Source organism: Neodiprion pinetum, chromosome 2 (assembly GCF_021155775.2).
Source record: "Neodiprion pinetum isolate iyNeoPine1 chromosome 2, iyNeoPine1.2, whole genome shotgun sequence".
In the NCBI taxonomy this organism is placed as follows: Eukaryota; Metazoa; Arthropoda; class Insecta; order Hymenoptera; family Diprionidae; genus Neodiprion; species Neodiprion pinetum.
In genome coordinates this window covers 40,278,975-40,303,251 of record NC_060233.1, presented here as the reverse complement: position 1 = coordinate 40,303,251, position 24,277 = coordinate 40,278,975, and the positions used below count along the sequence as shown (strand labels likewise).

General features: G+C 42.2%; 3 protein-coding genes across 8 annotated transcripts in view; 1 reads left to right on the top strand and 2 right to left on the bottom strand.

Moving 5' to 3' along the window:
* Positions 1-1,520, bottom strand: part of LOC124211581 (somatostatin receptor type 2) — a 52,341-nt gene extending 50,821 nt beyond the window's left edge. The window contains exon 1 of the mRNA XM_046610804.2: positions 1,184-1,520. The gene's annotated coding sequence lies outside the window, so the exon portion shown is untranslated. The remainder of the gene's footprint in view (positions 1-1,183) is intronic.
* LOC124211582 (queuosine-tRNA galactosyltransferase-like) lies at positions 1,506-5,682 on the top strand. Of its 3 annotated transcripts, none has more exons than XR_011176354.1 (10): positions 1,506-1,721; positions 1,944-2,166; positions 3,536-3,600; positions 3,751-3,816; positions 3,905-4,068; positions 4,219-4,371; positions 4,477-4,606; positions 4,807-4,956; positions 5,046-5,217; positions 5,271-5,682. XR_011176354.1 is itself a non-coding variant. In XM_046610806.2 (9 exons), the coding sequence occupies exons 1-9, from the start codon at positions 1,683-1,685 to the stop codon at positions 5,124-5,126; spliced, it is 1,071 nt and encodes a 356-aa protein (XP_046466762.1). In that variant the 5' UTR covers positions 1,507-1,682; the 3' UTR covers positions 5,127-5,682. The 3 variants fall into 3 exon arrangements, 1 of the variants encoding a protein (XP_046466762.1); XR_011176353.1 differs by having other exon boundaries at positions 1,507-1,721; positions 5,282-5,681; XM_046610806.2 differs by having other exon boundaries at positions 1,507-1,721; positions 5,046-5,682.
* On the bottom strand, positions 5,648-23,500 carry LOC124211580 (facilitated trehalose transporter Tret1-2 homolog). Of its 4 annotated transcripts, XM_046610799.2 has the most exons (12): positions 22,434-23,500; positions 18,754-18,952; positions 14,391-14,551; positions 13,757-13,922; positions 11,568-11,703; positions 8,153-8,361; positions 7,679-7,948; positions 7,319-7,541; positions 6,965-7,167; positions 6,525-6,704; positions 6,147-6,281; positions 5,648-6,012 (listed from the first exon to the last, which is right to left on the bottom strand). In XM_046610799.2, the coding sequence occupies exons 3-12, from the start codon at positions 14,438-14,440 to the stop codon at positions 5,935-5,937; spliced, it is 1,650 nt and encodes a 549-aa protein (XP_046466755.1). In that variant the 5' UTR covers positions 14,441-14,551; positions 18,754-18,952; positions 22,434-23,500; the 3' UTR covers positions 5,648-5,934. The 4 variants fall into 4 exon arrangements, with proteins under 4 accessions (XP_046466755.1, XP_046466756.1, XP_046466757.1 ...); XM_046610800.2 differs by lacking the exons at positions 18,754-18,952; positions 22,434-23,500 and adding an exon at positions 15,039-15,114; XM_046610801.2 differs by lacking the exons at positions 14,391-14,551; positions 18,754-18,952.
* Between the last annotated feature and the right edge of the window lie 777 nt (positions 23,501-24,277).

Sequence of the window (24,277 nt, the reverse complement as noted above, 5' to 3'; positions counted from 1 at the left end):
CGATCATACCCAATATCGTATGCACACAGCGGTATTCGCTTAAAGGTGTGCTCAATAAAATTCTATTGATATAAGTTACACATGTGCTCAGTAGGGTGGTCCTTATTCAGGGTGTTGACGAATTTTTGCCAGACCATCTCCCAAATCAACTTCAAATAATTCGAAAACAGTCGCCTAATTTTTTCAGATTTTTGCATCGACTCTAAGATAGTCCGCATTGTGATCGAAGTTTCTTATGGAAATTAACACAAGTAAAACTTTTTTCTCAGTATACATTTTATTGCAACAGTTCAATAATAATGTTCCCGATAATCTGTAACCGTGAGGTTTTGGTGAGAATTAGTGCTACTATCTGGGAAAAAATACACATCATCGTACCAGGCAATCTAGACGAATTGCACTACCTCGAAACCTGACTTATTTTTTATTTAGAGGAAGTGCAATTCGTCTAGATTGCCTCGTACGATGATGTGTATTGTTTTTTTCATATAGTATTACTAATGCCGACTAAAACCTCGCAGTTATAGATTTTTTGGAACATTATTACTTTCACGATAAAATATATAGTGCGAAATAAAGTTTTTTCTCACCTCACTTCCATAAGAAACTTCGATCACAATGCGGACTATCTCAGACTTGCTGTAAGAATGTGAAAAAATTTGGCAACTCTTTTTAAATGATTTGCAATTGATTTCAGTGATGGGGCGGTAAAAATTCGTCAGCACCCTAAACAAGGACCACCCTAGTGCTTAGATTTCCACATCTTTTTTCTTAGACTTCAACGGAAACTGACATTGCACGCTTCATCTCATGATCAATAAAAACTCACGGGTGGGTAAATAAATAACAGGACGGATATCGTGTGGACTCTGGTGTGGGGAAAACGATTGATAAGAAAACAGACTATAACAAGACTACGTTTGTTTGGTTATAAAATAACGTAGAAATTGCTCCCAGTTGTGTAGCACAAACAACGTTTTTTACAATACCACTCATGCGATATCATCGATTTCTACATAGATTTTGAAGAAATTTTAAGGAATTGAGGTACGAAGTTGATTAAAAATATTTTCTGCTGTCTAAAATTTGTTGTTTATCTGGAAATCCGCGATAGTTTGCAATGGGAATGCGCAGAAATCTATACACTTTATGAGCGTGAAAAAATACTCAAATTTATGCTTACCATGTGACGTAATGTTCCGTGAATCCCGAATATTTGATCGGCTGAAACACTCACGGAGCACTTCACATCACTCCATTATGACGTCACGTCTAAAATGATCGGATATTTCGACGATGTAGCTGTGCTTCCGTCGCTGAATTTGACAAGTTTCAACACGCGTGGTTAATTTGTCGAAACACTTAGCTTATTCAACCAAAAATCAGACAAAAAACGATCCAACTAAACAGAGATCTTTCCTCTTTTCCAAGCGAAGACGTTCCGTGGCGTTCAAATTTTCCCGCCACTCGGTCTTCCGTGAATCGACGTAGCTTTTCCGACAACTGCGCCATCAGCTCTGCGACTGCCGACTGTCGTTTGTTTCGTCCGTTTTGCAGGCATTCTGCTTTGCTTTCAACGGCCAGCTGCCGTTTGCTGTCATAAAAACAAACCATGTGCTGTTGGTTTGAACTAAAACCGGGCAATAAAATGGTTTTTTGCAGTGTATAAGCGCGGCTAGGCGATGCTCACGATGAACGCAGATACCGCCGACCCCTTAGTGGTGCGTAAATGTTTTTATCATCAATAACAGAATCGACCTCAATTCTCTAACCTATTTTAACCCGCGTAACGCTTCGTTTTATTCAAACTAGGAAGACGTTACGCCTCTGGTTAATTTGCATGCTTTCCAGTTTCTCGCCATGCTAATTATCGGGCTAACGTCTTTCTCATTCTTCCGTATATTCTTTTCAATCATCTTCTAACGTTCTGTCCATATTTTCAGTCCATCATCATTCCCATTCGCAATGGAGAAAACTGGATTGACACCTGCCTTCAATCTGTTTTAAACCAGACAGCGTTGAGCTTCGTAAAAGTTGAGGTTTCCGTTTGTGACGATGCCAGCACCGACCGAACCCCGGAATTACTCTGTACGTGGAAGTTGAGACTGGAAGCACTGTCCATTCCTGTCAAGATATTCAGGAATCAAAACCAAGAGTCTGGAGGGGGTGAGAAATTTTATTTTTGAAGGCAATGTCCGTATTCTTTTTTCGCTGGTAAGGAGAGTGGAATTTAGAAACGTCAAAACATTTATCGGAATTGAGAAAACAATCAATAGCTCACTGTGTGTACATTTCGCAGATGAAAAACAGTCTTTCGCAATTCTCTTTGTACCTCAGAGAATCTAAACATCTGCATTATTTTGACTTATGCCACAATAGCAATAGAGTTAAGCAAACTATTCGACTAGTAACAATAATTTAATCCATATTTCTAAAGGATATCTTTGTGAAAGATCATATGATTTATGCGTAATGAATCATCGGATGTTATGAAGTGAACTTTTGGTAGTCGCAATTAAAATTTATTGAAAGAGTTATAGTTTTACGTACCAACGATTTAAAATTTCCCACCCAGTTTGTAATTGCACAAGAATTATTGCAGCATCTTTGGCCTGGAATTCAAAGGAAAATTTTTAGCTACTGTTTTGGTCTTGGGATGCTTAACAAGTTATTTCTGAATGACATATGATAAACACATATCTTTCGTCTCTATCCTGATTATTAATAACATATAAAAGTGAAAAGTTTGACGGCGTTGAAACAATTTCACGAAACTGCTGCAGCTGCTGACAGATTGTTCTTTGTGCAAGCCTTTGGCAGAGCCTTTGATCTGAAACAGTGCAAACATATGCCTGACTATATACAATGCTTGCAGTTACTGTTCAAGAGAAAGAAAATTGCAGTTTAGTAGGGATTATTCAAAGTTCTTAGTGTTGAATATCACTCAAAGTAAATAACATTACAGCTGTTCGATGCTCCAGTTGCAAAAGTTTCTAATAATAATTATTTCCGCTTATGCTAAAGGTTCAAATTTCTATCTTAAATTTCAGATTAAAAGGAACTGAATTTGCTAGTAAAGTTTTGCAATGTTCTACTTTCAACTAAAATTAGCACATACTATTTCCATTGAAATTCAAGTTGTCACTTGATCATAGTAGTTAGGTCTCCTAGAATAATCAGTATTGCAGGCTTTGAGGCCCGAAGGCATGTTTTGACCGAGAAAGAAATAAGTGCAATTACCCCAGTATGCAAATGATTTGGTATTGTGAAATATAATGCATGCAGTTTCATACAATCTGTGATTATTTGACCCAGTATAATATCTGCAGTAGGATGCTGCAAACGAAAATAATCAGCGAGTTATTTGTTTGAGTAATAACATTAAAAACTTCAAAACTTATGTTTTCACTTCAAACATTATTGTTTCATGCGCGTTTTTATCAAACTTATTCAAAAAGTTGTGAAACAAAATCAGATCAATTTGTTTACACCACAATCTGATTGATCTTTTATTTATACGCGTAACTTCTTACAGTTGGTTATGCTAAAAACAGAGCGGTTGAAAATTCTACTGGGGAATTTCTGTGTTTCCAAGATGTGGTAAGCATGCGTTAATCTTCTACAGAACCAGGCTTGAAATTATTAAGAATAAAATGCAATTACCTTTTCGAAATAACATCGTTAGAAATTCTCACAATTCTAATTATATATTTTTCTCCTTGCTACTATCAACTGATGGAAAATCTGCAGGATGACATTATGCTGCCGTGTAGGATTCAGGCCCAGTACGCTGTTGCAAAAGAGAACGAAAATGCAGTAGGTAAAATTTGGCATATTATTTTTTCACTGCCGTACGTACCGATGAAGATTCCAAATAAATACTTATTTCCCAAATGTTACACAGATTGTTGGAGGGCGGTTTAGAAGAAAGCCGGAAAATGCAACCGCCAGATTTTCACGATGGGCGAATACAATCGCGAGTGAAAAACTTGAGGAACAAATCTACACTTCTCACGGACCCACGATCGTTATGCCAACGTGGTTTTGCCACAGATCCGTGTTTCAAAGGTCAGCGCAAGAACTGGGTTAATTTACGAGAAAAGAACTATGTGCAAGACGAGATCTCTGTCCTTTTCACACTTATTCACAACTCACCGCTACAGCTGCTTGAATCTTTTCTCCCCACGATAAATTGCATGTTTTTTTCACTTGTTTCAGGGTCGGTGGCTTCTGCGAGGCTGGTCGCGGTTGTCCAGAGGATTTGATATTCTTTTATTCGCACCTGGACCTCGGTGGCAGAGTTCTGAGGGTAGATGATACGGTTTTAATATATGTGTATCATCCTCAAGCAGAGACTTTCTCGATTTGCGAGTAAGCGAGTGTACTGCGCGCACAGTTTACATATGTCGAATTTGCTAATACTCCAGAATCAACGATTTCTGTTGTCAGAGAGGTAATCAGGATTCTTATCAACAGGCAAACAATATGGGATCTAAGAGTTGCGCGTTTGGAAAGACTCGTTCTTCCTCTGTGGGATAAATTGACGATATGGAACGGCGGCAAACAAGGCAGGCGATTATTACGCAGCCTGTGTCCTCAGTTTCGGGTAAGTCTGCAGTTATTACGATTTTTGATAGTCGAAGTAGTTCATGGTAAGGAGTGATTAGTAATTGAAGACACTCTTTCGCTGATTTGGTCAAATCTCCTTTTCCTTTCAGTCCGATAATTGTTCGACTTACTGAATAATTTTTAATAATCCCGTTTTCAAAACTCTGTCATTCTTATTCCTGAATTTTCATTCTTCAGGACAAAGTTGTGGCCTTTTGTGACGTGGACAAGCATAAGATCGGACAGAATTACGTATCGTATGAACCAGTCCGAAAGAAAATAGGACGACCAATTCCGATAATTCACTTTACAAAAGCCAAGCCTCCGTTTATCATTTGCGTGAAAATGGTACGTAAGTACTTACGCGACGAGATTATTCGTAGCGAAGAGAAGCTTGTATTTATAGGAATCTTGCGATACATCGGCACGTTTTTCAGGACATGACGAACGGCGAGTTTGAACGGAATTTAGAATCCTTGAACCTGAAGGAAGGAAAAGATTACGTCCTGTTTAGCTGACACCTCTGCATTAGGCCCGATGGCTTCAGAAACGAAAACGAAGAACAATCATGCGTCAGAACCCGACGAATCTCCAAACTGCAATACTTGGGTAAGTTAACAATACGCTTGTTTATTATCCTTACGGACCCTATATTGAAAAAGAGTTTCGTCAGAGTTACCGCGGGATTCGGGGAAAAAGGGCGCTGCAGACACCAGCAGCCGACAATCTCCTTACCCTCGACCGGTTTTCCTCCTTTACTGTGGTAAAAAGTTTCACTGCGGTGATTCTTCTGGTCGGTAAGCTAAGTCGAGGTTGTTGGATTTCAACCAGCTAGGTTTATTTTATCCGGATCTAATAACCTGGGTCTGTATAATTCTAGGAATCTCCAACGGTCGGTATATTTTCTATATATATATATATATATTTTTTTATTTACGACTTCTAAGCACTAAACGAAACATTGATGTGAAGAACAGGTTTTACCGTCGAAGTGGAAAAGGAATTTGAAGATGTATTTTTCAATATTTATATGCGCGTTTATTCATCCGTCGCTGTCGTGTTATGAAAACAGTAAAAAACATAATGTATATATCAAGGTACATAAAAAATAATAACGAATTATCTAACGTATATTACAGCATTTTCATCTCCGTCTTTTTCACTCTTATCCTTGTTCCCACTCTTCAACTCTTATTTTTTTTTCTATAAATTATTTGGCCAAACGTTCCCACAGCAAAAATTTTCACCTCTATTTACAATATGTCTATTATATAACAATTTAATACTCAGGCCCCGCCTAAACTAAATCTATAACACGTGAACGCGTTAAACATTGACCAAAGGGGTAGTCGCCGAGTTTATCTTTGGCTGTTTCTTCCTCGTAACCCAGAGAACATTTCCCTCCTGAAACAGGATAAACCAAACACACGATGAAACTAAATACAAAGTTACGTGATATATTTCGAAGTTGGGTGCGGTAAAAGGAAGTAAAAAAAGAAAGAAAAAAAAAAAAATTACGCAACAGCGGAAGAACTTACCTGGAAGTAGTCTTCTATCTCTTGAAGCGTTCTCCCCTTCGCTTCCGGCAACGCAACGTAGACGAATACAGCTTCCAAAAGTGCCGAGGCGCCAAATACCGTGAAAATTCCCGTCATACCGATCGCGCCTTTGACCTAAATCGTCGAAATGAATAAGAGCTCGAAGAGGAGGAACTGTTGAAAAGGGTTGATTTTAAAGAAGAAGATTCATCGGGTGACGTACACAAGCGCAATGTTTGACCGCGGTTCAGAGCCGAGAATTCCCCCGGGGTGGTAAACAACGCCACTGTCCAAACCTACCCAGCTCTGCACCAGTGGTATCACGTTTGTTCGTGACTTTCGCCGTTTCTCTAGACTAATTAGGAAATTTCCACTCACCCCTGGGAAGACCTTTGTCACTCCGAAGAGAGTCAAGTTGAACAGGAAGAACGTGCAACCGCCGCCTATTCCTCGAGCGTGTTGGGGCAAGAGCTCACCTACCATAAGGCCCGGCAACGTTAAAAGGCCCACCGTGTTCGCGCTGACGTAAGCGATTATGCAGGTGCCGACTACGTACATCTGCGAATTCGAAAAATGCCTATTACTGCACCGAGAAAAATTCCGTTCGTTAGCATCGATTTATTTTTGCATCAATAGTTTGAAAAAAGCAAAAGACAAATTCAAATGACCATAATCGAAAATAATAGTGACACGTGATATTATATGCTAGATTTTTATAAACTTAGAGTTTCGGTAAAAATTGAACACGGTCCAAGAATATGCATAGTTTCTACAACTAGAATTTTTCAGTCCACGAGAGTAAAGCGTAAATTACTCACGTCCGCGTCGGTCGTCGGCTGCCCTTTTCTGGCCAGCAGGTATCCTGCCAGGACCAATGACGTAACGGCTGTTCCGAGCGCCGAAATGATTCCCAAAACTCTTCGGCCCGTGGTGAGCAGCAGGACGCAGGAGACGAGGCAAAAGACGAACCTCACAGCGGCTGTGATCACTGCCACAAGATAGTGATCCACTCCGTCGCCCTCTGCGCAATTATTGGGAAAAAGTTTGTCCGTTAGTAAGCAAACCCGGGAATTCATCGTCTGCTGTCATCCGGGAAGTAGTTACTGAGTGGGGAGGAAGATTGGTTGAAAGGAAGCGAGAATGTTTTCGATGTGAAGCTTGATTCGTTTTACCCATTTCCCTGATGAATTCAACGGCGTAAAAGACGAAGACGTACGTTCCGGACAACATCTGAAGAAAATTGAACACGTTTATTATCGCCAGAGGCTTGATGACTCCGGGACTCAAGATATTCGACAACGCCGAGGACGCCTGCTGACGCAAAGTGGCCGTTGATGATATTCGAGCGATGTCTTCTCTGGCTCTTGACTCAAGTTGGGCCATTTCCGTTTTCACCTGAGAAACAGTGGAGAGCTTTTATAGATTACGGGCTTATTTGTTACGAATGTACCGATTGGTATCCTTAAAGTTTTTGCGAAATCTTACTTAATCCGATAAAATTTGGACTACGACAGTGATCGCTGCTGGCTTACCTGCATCATATCCGCCCCGCGAAACCACGAGAGAGCTTTTCTGGCGGCCTCGGTTTTCCGTCGCCTGACGAGCCACACGGGGCTTTCAGGGCTGAGGCAAAGAGCGACGAGGGCCAGACCGGGGAGAATCATTCCGCAGAAGGCGACCGTTCTCCATGCGAAGCTTGCGCCGAGGGCGTATACCAGCAGAATCCCAAAGCTATAGGTGGCGAAGGGTGCGCCGACCAGGATGCCGCGAAGGCCAGGATCCGCTATTTCGCCGAGGAGAACCTGTCGGAATGAAGCTTTTTTTTCGTTCTCTCTCTCACCTTTGAACCAAACACTCCTCCTACAACCGCTGTTGCTTTATTCGTCGCGCGGAGAAAAGCAGCAAAGCTTACGCCGGAAGGGCTTTTGGCTTTTGGAAGAGGCTTTTGCGCGTGGAAAATGATAATGTCAACTTCGCGAGGACGCGAGTGATTATGCTCAACTCACCTGACCGGGCACAACGACGAGGCCAACCGCGAATCCTGACATTATTCTACCGGCTATAATGCACGTTATGGTCTGCGCCAAACCCATAACGATCCAACCTACGGCTAGCGGAATTGCAGATATTTGCAACGCTCCCCGTCTGCCAATCGCGTCCATCAGGGGACCCGATAACAGCGAGCCAAACGGCGCCGCCAGACTGTGTACCGAGGCTGAAAAAATAAGCAAACATTCTAGAAACCCAAGACAACTGCGTTGGGAAACGTAAAAGGATTTCACAAAAGGGTCTGGTGTCATTGATCTGTCGTCTTATAGTAAGAAGGATGTCGTGAAGACTAATTTGGTTGAAATTTAAATGAAAAATTATCCACCTTTTCATCGATATTCAACGTTTGAATGCCAGGATATTGAAATAAAAAGTCATGTTTTGCTAACCGCATTTTTATTTTTAATTTTCATCTCCGCGATTTCATCTTTTTCACTGCAATAAGCTAAAATTTCGTATCTTCTTGACAGAAGCAATGTGGCGTTGCTTTTTCTGTGATAATACTACACGTTGACCTTACATTGCAGAGAAATTTAGGACGGAAAAATATAATCTAAACTCAGGAACAAAAACATGAACTGACATCGTGAAGCTCGAAACACTCGACCTGTCCGAAAAATTGAGTGTGTATCGAAGAACTGTATCTATAAGTTATCATCGCTCGAACTGTTGAGGATGTTTTTTTTGTCCTCGATTAAGAATCCAAGTAGAACACCCTGCGGTGGAAATGCGTAATAGAGCGGAAAAGGATTGAATGGGTCTGGTGGCGACCTGGATAGAATCTAGTTTGGTCCAGAGCCTGTATACTCCCTGAGAGACAGTGACGAAGAAGTGAGGATATAAAAGGATGAAAAAGGGAAATAAAAATAAGGAGGCAGCCTATTCGGCGCCGACTGTAGAATAAGTAAGGTGGCATAGAGTGAACGACGTGACGGAGCAGAGTAACTTGATTACTCAGGAATTCATTGATTGAAACTCAAAAGCTTTTAATAACTTTTTCAATTACCCGCTGCTCGATAAAAATTTCAAACGACTGTAATGAACTTTCCTGCCAGTATCCATTTCACGCCTTCGACTCGGCGTGTCGCTGCAACGACTGTGAGGGAGGAGTCTCCTTGTTAAATGACAAGCGATTATCGCGTTGGAAATAAAACTTTTTTATGTACACTATACAACGGAGCTTGAGTCCCATCGGGATGCAGGACGATCTGTAGATGGATAATTGTTATAGAAACGCAAAGAAGTTGAGTGAAAATGACTGTAACCGCATTTGAGGTGTGGTTCGAAGCGTTTCACTGACGAAGTTCCCGTTTATCGAATCATCGTTTATAAAAGGCACGATTGTCCACGATCAACAGTTGTTTGCAACAGTATGATCAATCTATGGTATGTACCTACATACTTGCAGTAGCGATAAATGAAGCCCGTGAACGCGTACAGCGCGAATTGCGCAAGTGTTGACCTAGAGCGGGGTCCGCGGCTTAGGGACAAGGTAAAAACGATCACGATCAAAGATCAAGTGCAACGGGTATAGGGATCCGGAGCCGGTGACTGCATTCAGCTGGACAATCATCAACTGCGCCCGGTATTATAATAATAATAAAAGGTACGACGTGGTGGGAATTGGGATTAATCTATTATTGCATACCGAGCAAAAGCAGAAGTGGTTACAGTGTTTTGAAGGTCAAGCATTATGCGTTGACCTTGACACACATATCACTTCCTTCCTACGCGTTGTACGGTTCGCGTACGGGTGGTGCAGGCTGGTTAATATATCCGTTTGAGTAAATCAATTCTAACGGCATGACAAATTGTCACTGCCATATAGAAAGAACGAAATAAAACGCCCTTAACACTAATAGCTAAATTGTCTTTGCAAAAATCAGGCTTGATCAGTAGGTCAGGGTATCCGGTTTTGGCAACGTCTCTACACGCACGCAACCGCAATTTCCGTCGATCCTTCGTTCCAGATCCTTCCACAATGTACGGTACTTGCCTTCTTTCACACCTCGAACATTCTCTGCTCGTCAATTTTCTAACTCACTTCCGTACCCGAATCGCACTGCCGAAATTTACGCCGATGTAATTCTGGAACCCTAACGATCATTGCCGTGCCGATTTCACGACTGAAACTGGAAATTACATATCCCACCTCCTTCCAGTCCAACCATCATCCGCGACGTATTTCCGTTTGACAAACGTGACACAAGACACCTGGACAGAAGTCCATAAATTGTTCCCAGTCTCGGGGATAATAATGGCTGAAAGTCGTGAAAATTTGAAAAACAACCCCATTCTACGAAGGAAGGCGAGACGCTTGATTGGTTCGTTATCGCGTCTTTCCCCGTCGGTTCGAACGCCTCTCGTTCATCGGTTTTTACCGCGGAGCTTCAAGTTCCATTCGATGTTTCGCCCCTTGGCTACGAATTCACCGAACCCTCGGTACACCGAGTGAGACGTGCCGTGCCGCTCATTGTCGGATGACCCGAGCTTGCAGCCATTCGGCACGAAAATAAAGAAACATTAACCCCCCGATGGCAGCGACACCGAGTTGACAACGTGGTGGTGAAAATAAATGCATTTTAAATCAGTACCGACGATTGTACAGACGTTTCATGTTCCCCAAAAGGACCAGACGAAATTATTCAATGAATTCGTGTATCTGTGTCAACGACTCGGTCCGACGTCAATTGCCTGTCGCACGTTGTCCCCGGGGTTATAATGTCGATGATTTCCAGTTTTTTCGACCCTTCGTTATCCCCGCCGCCGTCGGGAGTCCCACCCCCGGAACTCCGGAAGCTGCTGATGCAGGCATCCTGGGGAAGAGTCTGGGAAATGATGCTTTTCGCGAAACTCCTTTGTCGGCGTGTGCGGTATGGAGATATCTAGTTTCGAGCAGCTGTCAAATGGGTTTTATAGTGCCGTTCGTGAATCGTTAACCTCTTTGTTAGTACCTACCGACAGGCGGTACAGCCGCGTTGCGGGGGAAGATGAATTACTATAATATCGTCGCTGGAGACAATATTATCCAATGAAAAAAACATATCTGGGTCAGTAAGTTCGCTGTCCGCACACAACGCGTGGGGCAGTTGCGAATTTCTTTGCCACTTTAAACGGTCATTTTACCATCGAGTAGAGGGTTCTGGCAATCTAATAAATAACATCGTTACTCACTAATCTCCGAGTAATGCGGTCCGGCCATTTTTACTACGGCGAAAGTCCTCGCCTTCCTATGCTTTCCACGCGTCGGTTAATTACCAACCATTTGTCAACCCCCAACGCGATCGAAAACCTCCCGATCCCCTCCTTAGCTGCCGTTGTAAATTTTAACTACGTTCATGAATAACAGATCCAGCAACATTCAAGACTTACCGATCCACGACCCTAGGTCCTCGTCCACTTGCAACGATCCGTTCGTTTGGGCAAGTTTTGGAAGAAGTATGGCGCTGTATCCTATGGGCATGCCACATCCGGCCGCGAGTAATAGGACGGCTCCGGTAACGAGGCACTGAAAAAACATGCAAATATTTGCACTTCAATGAAAGTGGGTAGTACACCTGGGAGATGATCGGACTACGAAGATGACGGTGATGATAATTTGAGGGAGTGTCGTAAGTAACGCGTGCGTCATGTATGTGCGGGAAAAGCTCTCGTCGAGTGAAGCTTGCCAAAATTACGGCTTACGGACAGCTGGGGAAAATTGGCAAACATGGTAACGAGATTCAAATTATACTGACAGCATATTCTAGCCACCCCTCACCGTATAACCTATAATTATCAACCACCGCGCTTTATGCAAGAGTATGTGATTATATTTCCTGGCACAGTGTCGGAGCGCGTTTGACGCCTCGTTTCGGAGCACGCTGAGTGACTCGGTAAACCTTGAGTGTAACGGATCAAGTTTTGAAGAAAATTTCTCACTCAGTTCGTGGTTGGGATAAGGTGAAATGAATCTCCGGGGCTAGATTAGATGACACCATAAACTCTAACGACCTTAACGATACACTCCACTCTAACCGGATTGAGCAGCGTCCCTTGTCTTCATAAACCGTCTTTGACGCTTCAGTGGCGAAGGGAGCGAAAACGCTTTGGGCCAAGTAATAAAGTTGCAACGTGCTCCAGTTTTGAAGAATTTATTTAACATGTGAGAGCTGATTTATCTCTGCTGTTAAAGTTGCGAATGAAGTCGTAAAAATTTGTCTAAAGCACCTTGAATTTCAGTGAATTCGTCATTTAACGAATTTTCTCATAACTTGGATAGACTTCAAGTCATCAAATTCACGTTCCATTATGCTTATCAAGTTTTTTCAGTCTTCAAATCAGATCTGCGCTTCATTAGTCAAGCACTTGGCTCTTTGGCTGTGAGAGGGTATGAATAAGTTGGATAAACTAAATCGAGTAATATATACGGTTGAAATTTGTTCGCGTTGGCTACGTGCTCAATTCCACCAGCAGTTGTTCCTGATTAATGTGGGAAAGATTCGTCGCCGTTTAGTCGGTAAAGCTCTAATTGAAACTGTACTTTAAGATGAATTGATGCCGACCGATGTGCAGTCTTGTATATCTCGGATTTACAAGCTCTTTGGAAAGCTTCATCCTGGACTTTCGGGGGCATCATAATGGTGAATTTTTTAAAAGCAGCTTAACGTCATTCACGTTCAAGCGCCCGAAGTGGAAGCACTTATTGAGTACCATTGCTCTTGCCCGGAGTGCTGGGATTTTCAGAGATCTCAAATATATTCTCCAGGATTTTCCTAAATAGCTTCAAGCGGTCCTAACGCAGAAGAACTTTCTGAGAAATTGTAATTTCGTCTAGAAATTTAGCACGGCGAAGTTCTTATACCCACTCCGTTTCTACTTGGTTTCTACTATAAACGTGTTTACAGTAATCGTAATCAATTACCATGTTTATTTTCAATTCGTAATTTGCTATCCCATAGAATACAGATATTGATTGAAAAGTAATTGGACTTCTTCAATGCCACAATTAATATTTAGGTGCGATTGTACTAATGACTTTTCAAATTCTGTTCTTCACTGGTACTAAAAAAAAAAAGAAAGTTTTCGCGAACCTTAAACTACAATATTATAGTGAAATTTACAATAAAAATAATTGAATCATTTTTATCACGATATCAATGAATTTATCTCTGATATTTTGATCTTCATTTAGACTCTGATCTTCATACTTTTACCACAAACAAGGCAGCGAAATGTTTTGAACTTATTGTAAAAAAGCTTTGGCATGTGGTCTTACCAGTATTCACTGTTGGCAGTTTTTTTTTTTCAGCAAAGTATTCTCAACCGCGAAACTAGTTTCCGTCAACTCTTTATACCCACCTGTCGTTTAGATTGTAGAATACATGCAGCAATAATATCATAGCTATTTTCCACCGGCAATATAACCGTCCTGAGGCGAAAAGTCTCGTAAAACGAGTAACGTTTCTAGTGAACCATTTGCCTCACTTTTCCGTGCGAAAAATTGCGAGTAGCGTGAAAACGCGAATAGCCTGAACAACAGTCGAGTGAGAAAAGGCAGTGAAAAAAAATCGTAAAGCTACCTGAGCGAAGACCCCTCTGGGATTGGAGGAATACTGATGTTTCGTTCCTACGACGCTGATGTGTGCTCCGTGTTTTCTTCCTGGAAACACTTTCTCTCCACCTTTCTTCGTGATTGATCCAAGAACCTTCGGGTGGCCGGAATTCAGGAGCAATTGTGCGTGGTGTCTAAAATTGAAGAATCGAGAGGAAAAATTTAAAAATCACACTTTGATACTTTGTCAGAAAAATTCTATTCCACACATGCGATTCTGACGCTGTCTGCAATTATGTATAATATTATCAAAAATGCAATCGGTCGATAGTTTAACTCGATTATCATGCATTAAAAACAGTTTCTGCCGTCTCATCTCTTTTAATAATTTACGTTCACGAGCAGTTGATTGCTGACTTTGTACATTGAATTAGAACAAAGTGTCTTTTGGATTGTACTTTTATTTCCAAATATACGCGTTCCTCCATTATTTGCAAATTTTAATTAGCGACTGATTAAACATAATTTTCGGAATTAAGCAAACGATTCACAGCCTTTCATAGTAAAACTACTCAAACGAACGAATGAAATTACATGCGAATAAATTTGCCGCTAGCACACTGAATGCACAAATTACGTTTGAAAGAACCTTATCAACTCACCCCAGTCCTTTCTCCATCCTGCCTGGCAAAATCGGTTTAACCAGTGCCATTTATACCGCAAAACACACCGTGGCAGCACTATGATTTGCACTATTGTTCGAGTGTTTGTTATTCTTCCTTTTTCCCTCTGCTCCAATCGTGCAAATGGTTTGATTTTATCACTGTACGGTGAATAATATTTTAATTTCAGTCACTGTCCCTGCACATGCCTCTACCATTTCCCACCAGACTTTCCATTTGATCAGTAATACCCACGTATTATACTTATTTTTTGCGCAGCGAAGTTTTCGTGGGTGCTTAGAATCAACAGGTCAGAAAAAATTCCCCTAAAATATGTTCTTCGATAACCCACGTTTGGAAGATTAAGTTTCTTGTGTTGAAATTACGCAGCGATTTTCGTTGAAAATATACGAGCTTCTTGAATCATGAGTATTTTTATTTTTTTTTTTTTCAATCTTTTCGTTTCACATCGGGTTCAAATTTTAATGCATTTCAATCGCAACGATCTCGATGTAAGGGCAGATCGGTGATCAGTGATCGTTCGCCGATCCGCCGAGAAATTGAAAACCGAGTGAAAGAACGCAACAACGAAATGAAAGGAGCAAACTGTAAACGGTGCGTTTTGTTGTTCCTTTTCTCGTTACTTACAATTCTATATAGAAAGACTCGACGTTTCGCAACGTGGGCTTATCCGCCGTCTGGCGATGAGTAAGAGATTTGCCGGGTCCGCACTCATATAAATAGTGACTTAGTTAAGCTTAATATAGTCTCCACAATCATACAATTATTGTAGACCAGTTAGCCCCACACATGCCGAATAAACACGCGCGCGCGCCTCGCTCGGCCCAACGTGCGATCTACGTCACAAGTATTTCGTGATTTCGAACTCTTACCTACTCGGCCAATCGGAATTACGAGCAGCTTATTACCGCCATAAACTTGAATGAATGAAATTTGAACGGAAGACCAATTTTCTTGAAAAAAATGTGAAGTTGGAGCCGAAAGTGTGAAAGTTCAGCTTGCGAATCTAAACTGGGAACGATTTTCGAATATCGCAAAAATTGGAGCGCAAGATTCGTGTCCTAGTTTGTTACTAGGTTAAGTTTAGAGCACCCTCTGTCGTTTCGCAACAGCGTGTTAATTTTCTCTTCTTTTTCTATATGCCAGAACGTGATTTGATTTGTAAATTAGCATTAGCCAGGCGAAAGGTAATGATTTGGACAATTGGTGCAATGTAGCGAATTGAATCAGACAAGTGATTACGGTCTTTACAGTGACCAGGTTACCGCGTGATCTTATAACTTCTTCAGCCGAATGTAGAACTAGGTGAAGCGGAAACGCGGGATTACACAGCGCGAGAGAACGAGAAATCGATTATAAATTAAACTTTGTCAACGAGCTTGAAATTTACATCATTTATCCGTAACCACCGTATCCTGCTCGGAAGTCCATTAAACTTTGCTGCCTAATTTTTGGCACTCGGATTTCGAAAGGTCTCGAAGACGAAGAGCCGAGGCTTAATCTCCGTGTATATTATCGCCGAGTTTTCCCTCGTTTTCTTTTTTCACCTCCCTTTTGGGCCGACCGTTTCCGAATCCTAGCAGCATCCATCGGGCGTCGATCGGTCCCTAAGTACACGCGCCGTCGCGGCGAGAATTGAAACAAGTTAATCTCCGATTACAGGGGCGCGGAATAGACATGTAGGCAAGCGAGGCTCGCAGACCTTGACCCATTATCTTGATAACCGCAACTGACAAGGCTGGTGGTCAACTTGACGGACCCTCAGATCGATCTCTTCCTACATTTCTCATGGACGAACTGCGCGTATTGAAACGGTACGAAAGCTAAGGTACCTAACAAGTGGACTGGAGTGGAAATTCCGCGTTGGATAATCGCTGAAACTCATTCGGGGGAAAATTGCTTTTATTCATTCCTCATTGCGCAAGTTGAATTACCCCGTCTGGATCAGCAAGTGACGACGCACTCTCCGAGTCGGTAAATAACGATTCATGCACTTATTGTTCACGTCTGCATGGCGAATGGGTGGCAAGTGCATGTTACCGACCCGTATCAATCCTTACAATTCGTCGACTTTCGAAGAGCAAACTTGGTCCTTTACTTTGCAGCTCGCTGGAGTGCGGTTGCCATGACAGACTGCGCTGCAACCCGAGCTTTCGTCGATACACTGGAAATAACAACCGCGGGGACTTCGAGTTGAATAAACACGCAATCTTCACCCTCTCGCACGCCTCTTACGTTACGTAACAACAGAAAAAAAAAACCCAGAGAACGTTCGAGGACGTTGTCAGTTTCAATTTCTCGGTTTGGTTCGGATCTGCGTCGGATGGAGAACGATGGAATTCACTCAGCGAATCACGTGTATCTCACTTCCTCTGATGGGACGAGTCGATTTTCCAATGAAAAATTGGAACACGATCGGCTGAAGCGGGCTTTCAAGACCGACACCGATTGTACAATGAAGCTTGTCACGAGGGATAAAGGCCTGAATGGAGTCGGACTGAACTGGAAACCGATCGCTTCACGTTTGTTTCCGATCCAGAGGCGGGGAGAATTCATTGTCTTGGTACATCTGAGATTAGCGCGAGTTAAGGAAGAATTTAATTGGCGTCGTTGTGCCCTGCTGTGACTACATTACACCAGCACAAAGGCATGTCAGCGATTCCTATCTGTTCCCCTATCTGTTGTGAGATTTCCATTGTCTTGGACGATGTAGGACCTGTAAGCGTTGCTAATCAAATTTCTGCTTCGGCTCTGGCAATTACATTGGAGTCTTGCTGCGTATGATGATTAAAGATTTCACGCTATATGCGAGTTGAGGAAAGACTGAAAAGTTGTCAAAAGTGTAGCAGCTGCACTTTATTGTACTTGCAATACAGAAGGAACATCCTTGATTTGTATCTGATAAGGAAGGTGTCCCAAGTCGATTTCTTTTGTGATACGTTACAGTAGACTAAAAACTAAGGGACACGTATATTTTTTTATCTGCTAATAAACGATTTAGAGGGGTGAAAACGACCCCCAAAAATGGGCACCTAAACGGGGTGATTTCTTGATGCGCTGGATGTATTTGAACGACATCAACGCTGAAATGTTTCATTCGTGACGCGCATCAAGAAGGTGCTCATCCTTTCGTTTTCACCCCCTGGGAGTATTTTTTGTCCGATAAAAAAAGTACGTGTCGCTTGGCTTTTAGTCTACTGTAAGATATTACGAAACAAATCAAATCAGAGTGACCGACCTGGTATACTTCCCTTGCGAGTTCTTTCCACGTTCCATTTTCACTCCACTCACCACTAGCCGATGGCTGACGATGAGTGGAGACATTTGTCATGCGAAATGGTCGTGACCCGATAAATCGTGCCTGTAATGTATGACGGTGCTGGATACTTCGGCCCGTATTCAAAATATCTCGTCGTAAAAAGTGGAGACGACCAAACGATGGAATTTTACGTCGTTTCCTCTCCGACGTGAAACTTCGATAGGAGGTCCTTTCACCATCCGTCCGCTCTCTGCCACACCCTCATTTTTCTCCGTAACCGTACAAGTTCAATTTTCACGATTTATAATACCGAGATTCAAATCTTCCGAACGATTAATGCTCCCGAACGTCCATTGTGCACCTCGATAATCTCCCTGCGTCCAGAAACCGTCCAGATAAATCGTAACTCTGTTTATCTCCAATTTATACGGCGATTATACGTATCTGCCACTGATTTATCGCTCTCCTGGTTTTTTTTTTGGCAGGCGGCGAATGAAATCTGTGAAAGTGAGAAAGGGAATCGTTTCGAATTCATTTATCCGATGTCGTTTTCTCCGTTTCGCCTTTTCTCTGAATCGCAAAGACATTAAAAAGCCGCAAATATTCTTTGCTTTATCGTAGCGCCGCGAATTCACTGGGGTGAAAACCAACGGATTTTATAATATTACGACTCCTCGAAGCTAAATTAAAATCTCGTCGGTCTAGACGAGTTTATTACTTACTCGCATATCGATGCAGGTTTACGACCCTGTAAAGAACGGCTGCTTATGAATTCTTGCTAATCACAGTCGAGATACGCAAGGGTATGGAAGGGTACGCAAGGTACACCACCTATGCATTACTCGGGGTAATTCGAGACAGTCGAGACGTACAATCGGCTGTCTATAGACAGGTGTTATAACTCCTGTTTTCGATCGATATGCAACTACCGGCGATACGTGTGCCTCGTGAAATATTGAAATCTATTTTCTGCAGAAGTAGCATGTGGTCGTGCCATCAACGGGGTGATTACTACCCTTGTGCAAACACTTCGTCAGTCGATTCTCCGGCTCCGAGTAGTTCCAATGGCGTCGGGATACTTACAGTTGTTAGGTACTTTCGGTCCGGGCGTGACTGCGAGGCGAGAATAGAGCCAGGACAACTCCGAGGGATATGTCTTGATTGGAAACGTTAGACGAGTGACATCGGAGAAGAAGAATGCGGCTTTCACATCAAGGGAATTCCCATCCTCCTCCATCCACCCGTCAATCACTTTATACCTCCGACAGATTCCGCCAGAAATCTCAAAGACGAAGAGGCGTCAATCAGTCAATCTACCTCGAACGATCTCACGAACAAACTCGTTGAATCGTCAATCACAGGTCTTCTCATTCGGCATTCGCAAGACACTTATGTTCAATGATACAAATTAATCTGACGAATGCCTCGATCATTGACGTGTAACCCGATTAACCACGATCCGCATATTCATGAGCGAACATTTGCGGAAATTACGCATCGAACTTCGAACTGTACCTGCGATTTGGAATGGAATGGCAGTTGAGATAATCCTGATCAGGTTTCAAGTTCAATTTCAGTTATACCTGCCAGACATCCAAGAGTCAGTTTGCCTGAAAACTCGAACGAGCATTACGTTAGTTTCGCAAACATCGACGGCAGAAACGTGCGAAATCCGCTTTAGTTCCACCTCGTTGCATAGCAGATAAAATGAAATCCTTTTATGCTCAAGGTCGCCGGATGCAAATATATACGCAGAAGGTTGTGCGGACAGAGAATGGAAAAATGAGATGATTCATATTCAGAACTGTAAAGTCGGAATTTCTTTACTCCGTACAGTGGTTCTGTTTCAAAATCCCGGAATAGAGAAAATACAAGGGTAACTCACACCGCTTCTGAAAATAAAGCGGCAGGCCCAATTTTCCCTTGATGCGAAAATTACAAGCAGCGAGTTTTAGAAACTACTTTTAATTCGACTTATTGTTTCAAGAGGTGAAAAATCAGCCATGTATTTATATTACTTAATTAAGTCGGACTGGTCCAATTCTCTGCTCTGTTACGACGATGTTGAAATTCTGCAAAACTCTCATCCCGAATCTTCTGTTCACTCTGAAGAGAAGACTTAAAAACAATCTAAAGTTTATCTCCGCGGTATATGGATGTAAATACACGTACCTACCTGTACAAGGTTCAAGAGTACGTGGAAAGAGATCTCTTCGTTCCTCAAAGTTTGTTAGACCCGGCTCATGCGGTTCTCCGTCTGTTAAACACAGTGTCTGACTGAGGCTTCGTCAAAAATTCAACGCTTGAAGTACGCGTGCCTCTATGCCTCGAGGAATGGATTTAAGACTCTATCTCTTTAGCTGGAAAAGCGTGTTACAGACAGTATATTCATGCCGTATTCTACGGAGATATATATTTCGCTTGCAGGCTTCGCACGGGCTTGAAGGAATCCACTGTACTAGTTCCCGAGTAGACCTAGTTATTATTTCGAGCTTGTGACAATAGGCGCGTATCAAGTTCCTCAAAGCATAGCGAACTAGCAACTAATCCTTGTCGCGATTAGCAAAGCTGGAAAATAAAATAATCTTGAAAGTTATCTCGGATTGTTTTTTACAGCTTCAAAGTAGCCGAGCGAAAGGCAATGTGCTTATCTTCAGTGATTCTCCGCGGGTAGATTCTCACCACTAACAGCTCCGTAACGATGATTGAAAGAAAGAGGGAGGAAGAAAAAGAAACACACAGAAAAAAGGAAATAAGATAAAACGAGAAGCTCAGGAGCGAGTAGAGAAGAAGCAATGTCTACCATTGTCTGGTCGTTAACCCTCCAGGACTTTCAGAGAAAGCTCTATATGTACACCTACATAGTTCGGCGGAGGAGTTTTACAGCCGTTGCTGGAAAGGGTGTCATCTCAACTGCCACGGTCGACAATGCACCGCCGTGCATCCTGGATTACGTTTGTCCTAGGTCGAGAATACGGTTTTATTAGACGCAGGAAATGCGCAGATCCAACTTGAGTGCAAAGTGCACTGCTCTTGATCTCCCATTTTAACTTTTCCTGCCGATCCTTCGCGTGCGGAGGATACGTAGAGATGCAAACGGCTGGTATAAAGGCTGTGAAGGTGAAAGAGGGAAGGAGGAGGAAATAAAAAAACATTTCCAGCTATGAAACAACGCCGGTTCATTGTCGCCGTCAAACAATCGCGCGAAAAAATACAAACGTAAAAATTTACCTACTCGGCAAAGTTTCCGCCGGGGATTTTATTATCCGGGCTTTGGTGCAGCAGCGTGAAATATGATCTGCATCTGAAATTCAAATCACATTGTTCTCCGTTCTATATTGATTTACGAAGACGCTGGACGATTTCGGGCAAGACGTACCGAAGAACATTGTCGGGCCCACTGAGGCAGAAATAATGTAGTAGCTTCGTAACTGAGCTTGCGGTAGAATGTAATTAGCACTGTGGAAGCGACCTACGCTCGTTTGAATATAACTCGATAAGTATTCAAACTGATTACGGTCACAGTCCAGCACCTTCGACGAAGCTTTATTGCCATGTAGTAAAGAGTTAACGGTGCTCTTTCTAATATTCGCGAGATTTATTTCTTTGAACTGATCGTTTCACGCATCAAAATTATTTATGCTTGTACGAAGACGTAGGCTTTTCACACCTGCTGATATGATAGAAGAAACTCGTTGCACTGAATTCTTTCAAATTACATCAGCTCGATAGACAAACAATTTCCCTTTTTCTTCCCTTCTTTCTTTCATTCCGAAGTTTCTTTTCTCCTGCAGCTGTTACGCTTGAAACTATCGATGGCTGAATGACGACCTCGTTGGGAAAACAAATATTCGCCGTTGGATAAATATTTTCATTCGTGAACTGACTACAGAATGGGAAATTTCGTTGCATAACAATATCCGCACCTTCAAAGGGAAAGTGTTTACGTAGCGTTCCGTAAACCTCCGTTTTCCGCCCAAGCTGGCTATTCATTTGACATCACAATGCTCTTAATTAATACCCTACCTCCTCATTTGTTTCGTAACACTAACAAGGTTCGCATGAGAATGACGTACCAGGTATAAAGTACGAAATTACAGTAACTCGTCGTAGCTTCACGTCACTTGCATACGTCACGTGCGCTAAAGTAATATCGTAGGATTGGCCGGAATCGCGCGGTAAGCTTTGTCACAATGCACTATTGAGCCGTTGCTGACGCATGTCGATATTCACGAGAGAAAATAGAAACACATATTCAGACCTGACGTGTATTGGTCATGCTTAAACCCCCTGAAATCCGCCTGATTAAAACCACCGCCGTTTACCACATCACTTTCCACTGATCTTGCATGACGCGATATCGCACAATGCAGGTGTAGCCTCGATACCTCGGATTTCTTTGCAGCTTGCAGGTAAAACGAAGCTATAAATACTGATGAACCCTTTGGAATTCTTGACGAATTTTTCAATCAGATGAATTTTTCTGCCTCGATAAAGAGAGAAAAGAAAAGACTCCGGACTGTGGAAGAGAATCAATTTTCGCATTCGAATATCGATTGAGCCAACGTCAACAGGTGAACAGAATGACATGAACGTTATGTGTACTGAGAGCTTTTAATGTTTCTTCAAAATGAGTTCAAGATCGTTACTGATATCGGAAAGTTGCAAAGAAAGAAAGAAAGAAATAAAGAGAGAAAGCCCGCTTAGTGGCAGCCAAAACGCCAGTTTCGAAGTTTAGTAAAGGTGATTTATGTAAACCTTACCCTTCTCGCGTTCGAACCATTGAATTCATGACGTTTTCAACCATCCGAAGTCTTCCGGCACTAAAGCTGAAGGTTCAGCGTTTCCGTTTCGTTCCTCGTTCCTCACGCCCGCAACAGTTGAGAAAACTCCACTTAAAACCGCATGAGTCACGGTATTTACCAACGAAACGTGTCGAAGATATTCCAGAAGGTTTGCCGAGATATCGATAAATCACTTTCGATGCCCGGGAGAGGTTCTGGGCTTCGGGTAATCCGATTTCAAAATTTATCGACCCGCTGCTTGCAGCTGTGATGCAAAATGTATAACGCGCACTCGAGAGGAGTGGAGAGCTTATCGCAAGTCAATTTATTGGCCTGCACGACGGTTGATGCTTCTCGGATGTTGACGACAATAGTTCGTGGCGGGGTTGAAGTTCCGGATTTCAAAAGTTCCGGAAGCGCCTAATTCCGAATTATTTGATGGCGAAACTTCAAGTAAAGAGATTAAACTTTTATAAGACAACGTGGTTTGGAAAATTCCGAAAATTCAAGTTACGATAGAGCGAAATTCCGAAAAATAAAGTTTCGATAGAGTGAAATTCCGGAAATTAAAATATACTCACACAGCGTAGTTCGCTCAACGATTGGGTGTAAAAAATCAGAAACACCGGAAGTCAGAATGACCAGGATACCGAACGTAAAAATATCGAAAATCCAAAACAAAGAGAGATCGAAGTGTTGAAATTTCACCAAACCAGCAATTCACAGTACTGAAAATCTTCGATTTAAATCTTCTCATTCTCGCACTTTCGGAACTTTGACTTGTCGGAGTTATGACCTTTCGGAACTTTGCACTTTCGAAACTTTGACCGTCGGGTTTCGGACCATGAGAAACTTCAATGTTTGGTCAAAGTTTAATTTCTTTACTTTAAGTTTCGCCCACAAATAATTCGAAATTTGTCGCTTTCGGAACTTCAAGCCCGCTCCAGTAGTTCGACACTGGTCCAATTCCAGGTGATTCAACGCCTGCAGATGTGCCAGCAATTATCGAGACGAGAAAAGACCTCCCGCTGTCCCCATTTGCCGCGTTAGTGATGTTCGCGTTTTTACTAAGAAGCAATCCTTGCCGGACGTGTTTTTATCCCTACTCGGTTCATCCATTTTGCCGTGCAGCTCAGCAGCCGCAGCATCGTCGATCTATTTGTCCTAGAAACAAGATATCGAATTGCTCTGCACCTTTCCAGATAAGATTGCACCGCAACTTTTTTAAAATGATTGATCAGCGGAATCGCCGTGACGACGATTCCGGGAACGTTGACGGGGTGGCCACATACCTGAAAAATTCGGAAAACCTGAAATTGTCAGGGAATTCTTAATTTAGTCACGAAAAAAACTGATAATATTAGTCTTCTATCGTGGGAATTAGAAATGATTTTTTGAGGTAACAAGTTTACTTTTTTTCGTCGACAAAACAAATTGGACTGAACTGACGTTGTTGTACATTATATTTTTCTTTTATTCGAATTGAATTTGAACCGAATATAGAGGTAATAAGCTGAACGATTCAGGTTTTAGTAACATGCCAGAGGTGGAAAATGACTCAGAGAAAACGAGGTTTTAGGTTTTGAAAAATCTGGAAATGTCATGAAATTTGTTCCCAAAAATTTGTGACCATCCTGGTTGATTCGTAATTGCGTACGCTAATCGTTAATCGAGCAGACGTTTTGTTTTTTCGCCTCTGTATCCGACCGAGTAACGTAACGACCGTTTCATAATTTTCTCCATTTTACCTACAGGTATGAAAATCTTTCCAACACTCGTTAAGCGTGTCAAGCTTTCTGGGGAAAATATGGCGTGAGTCAATT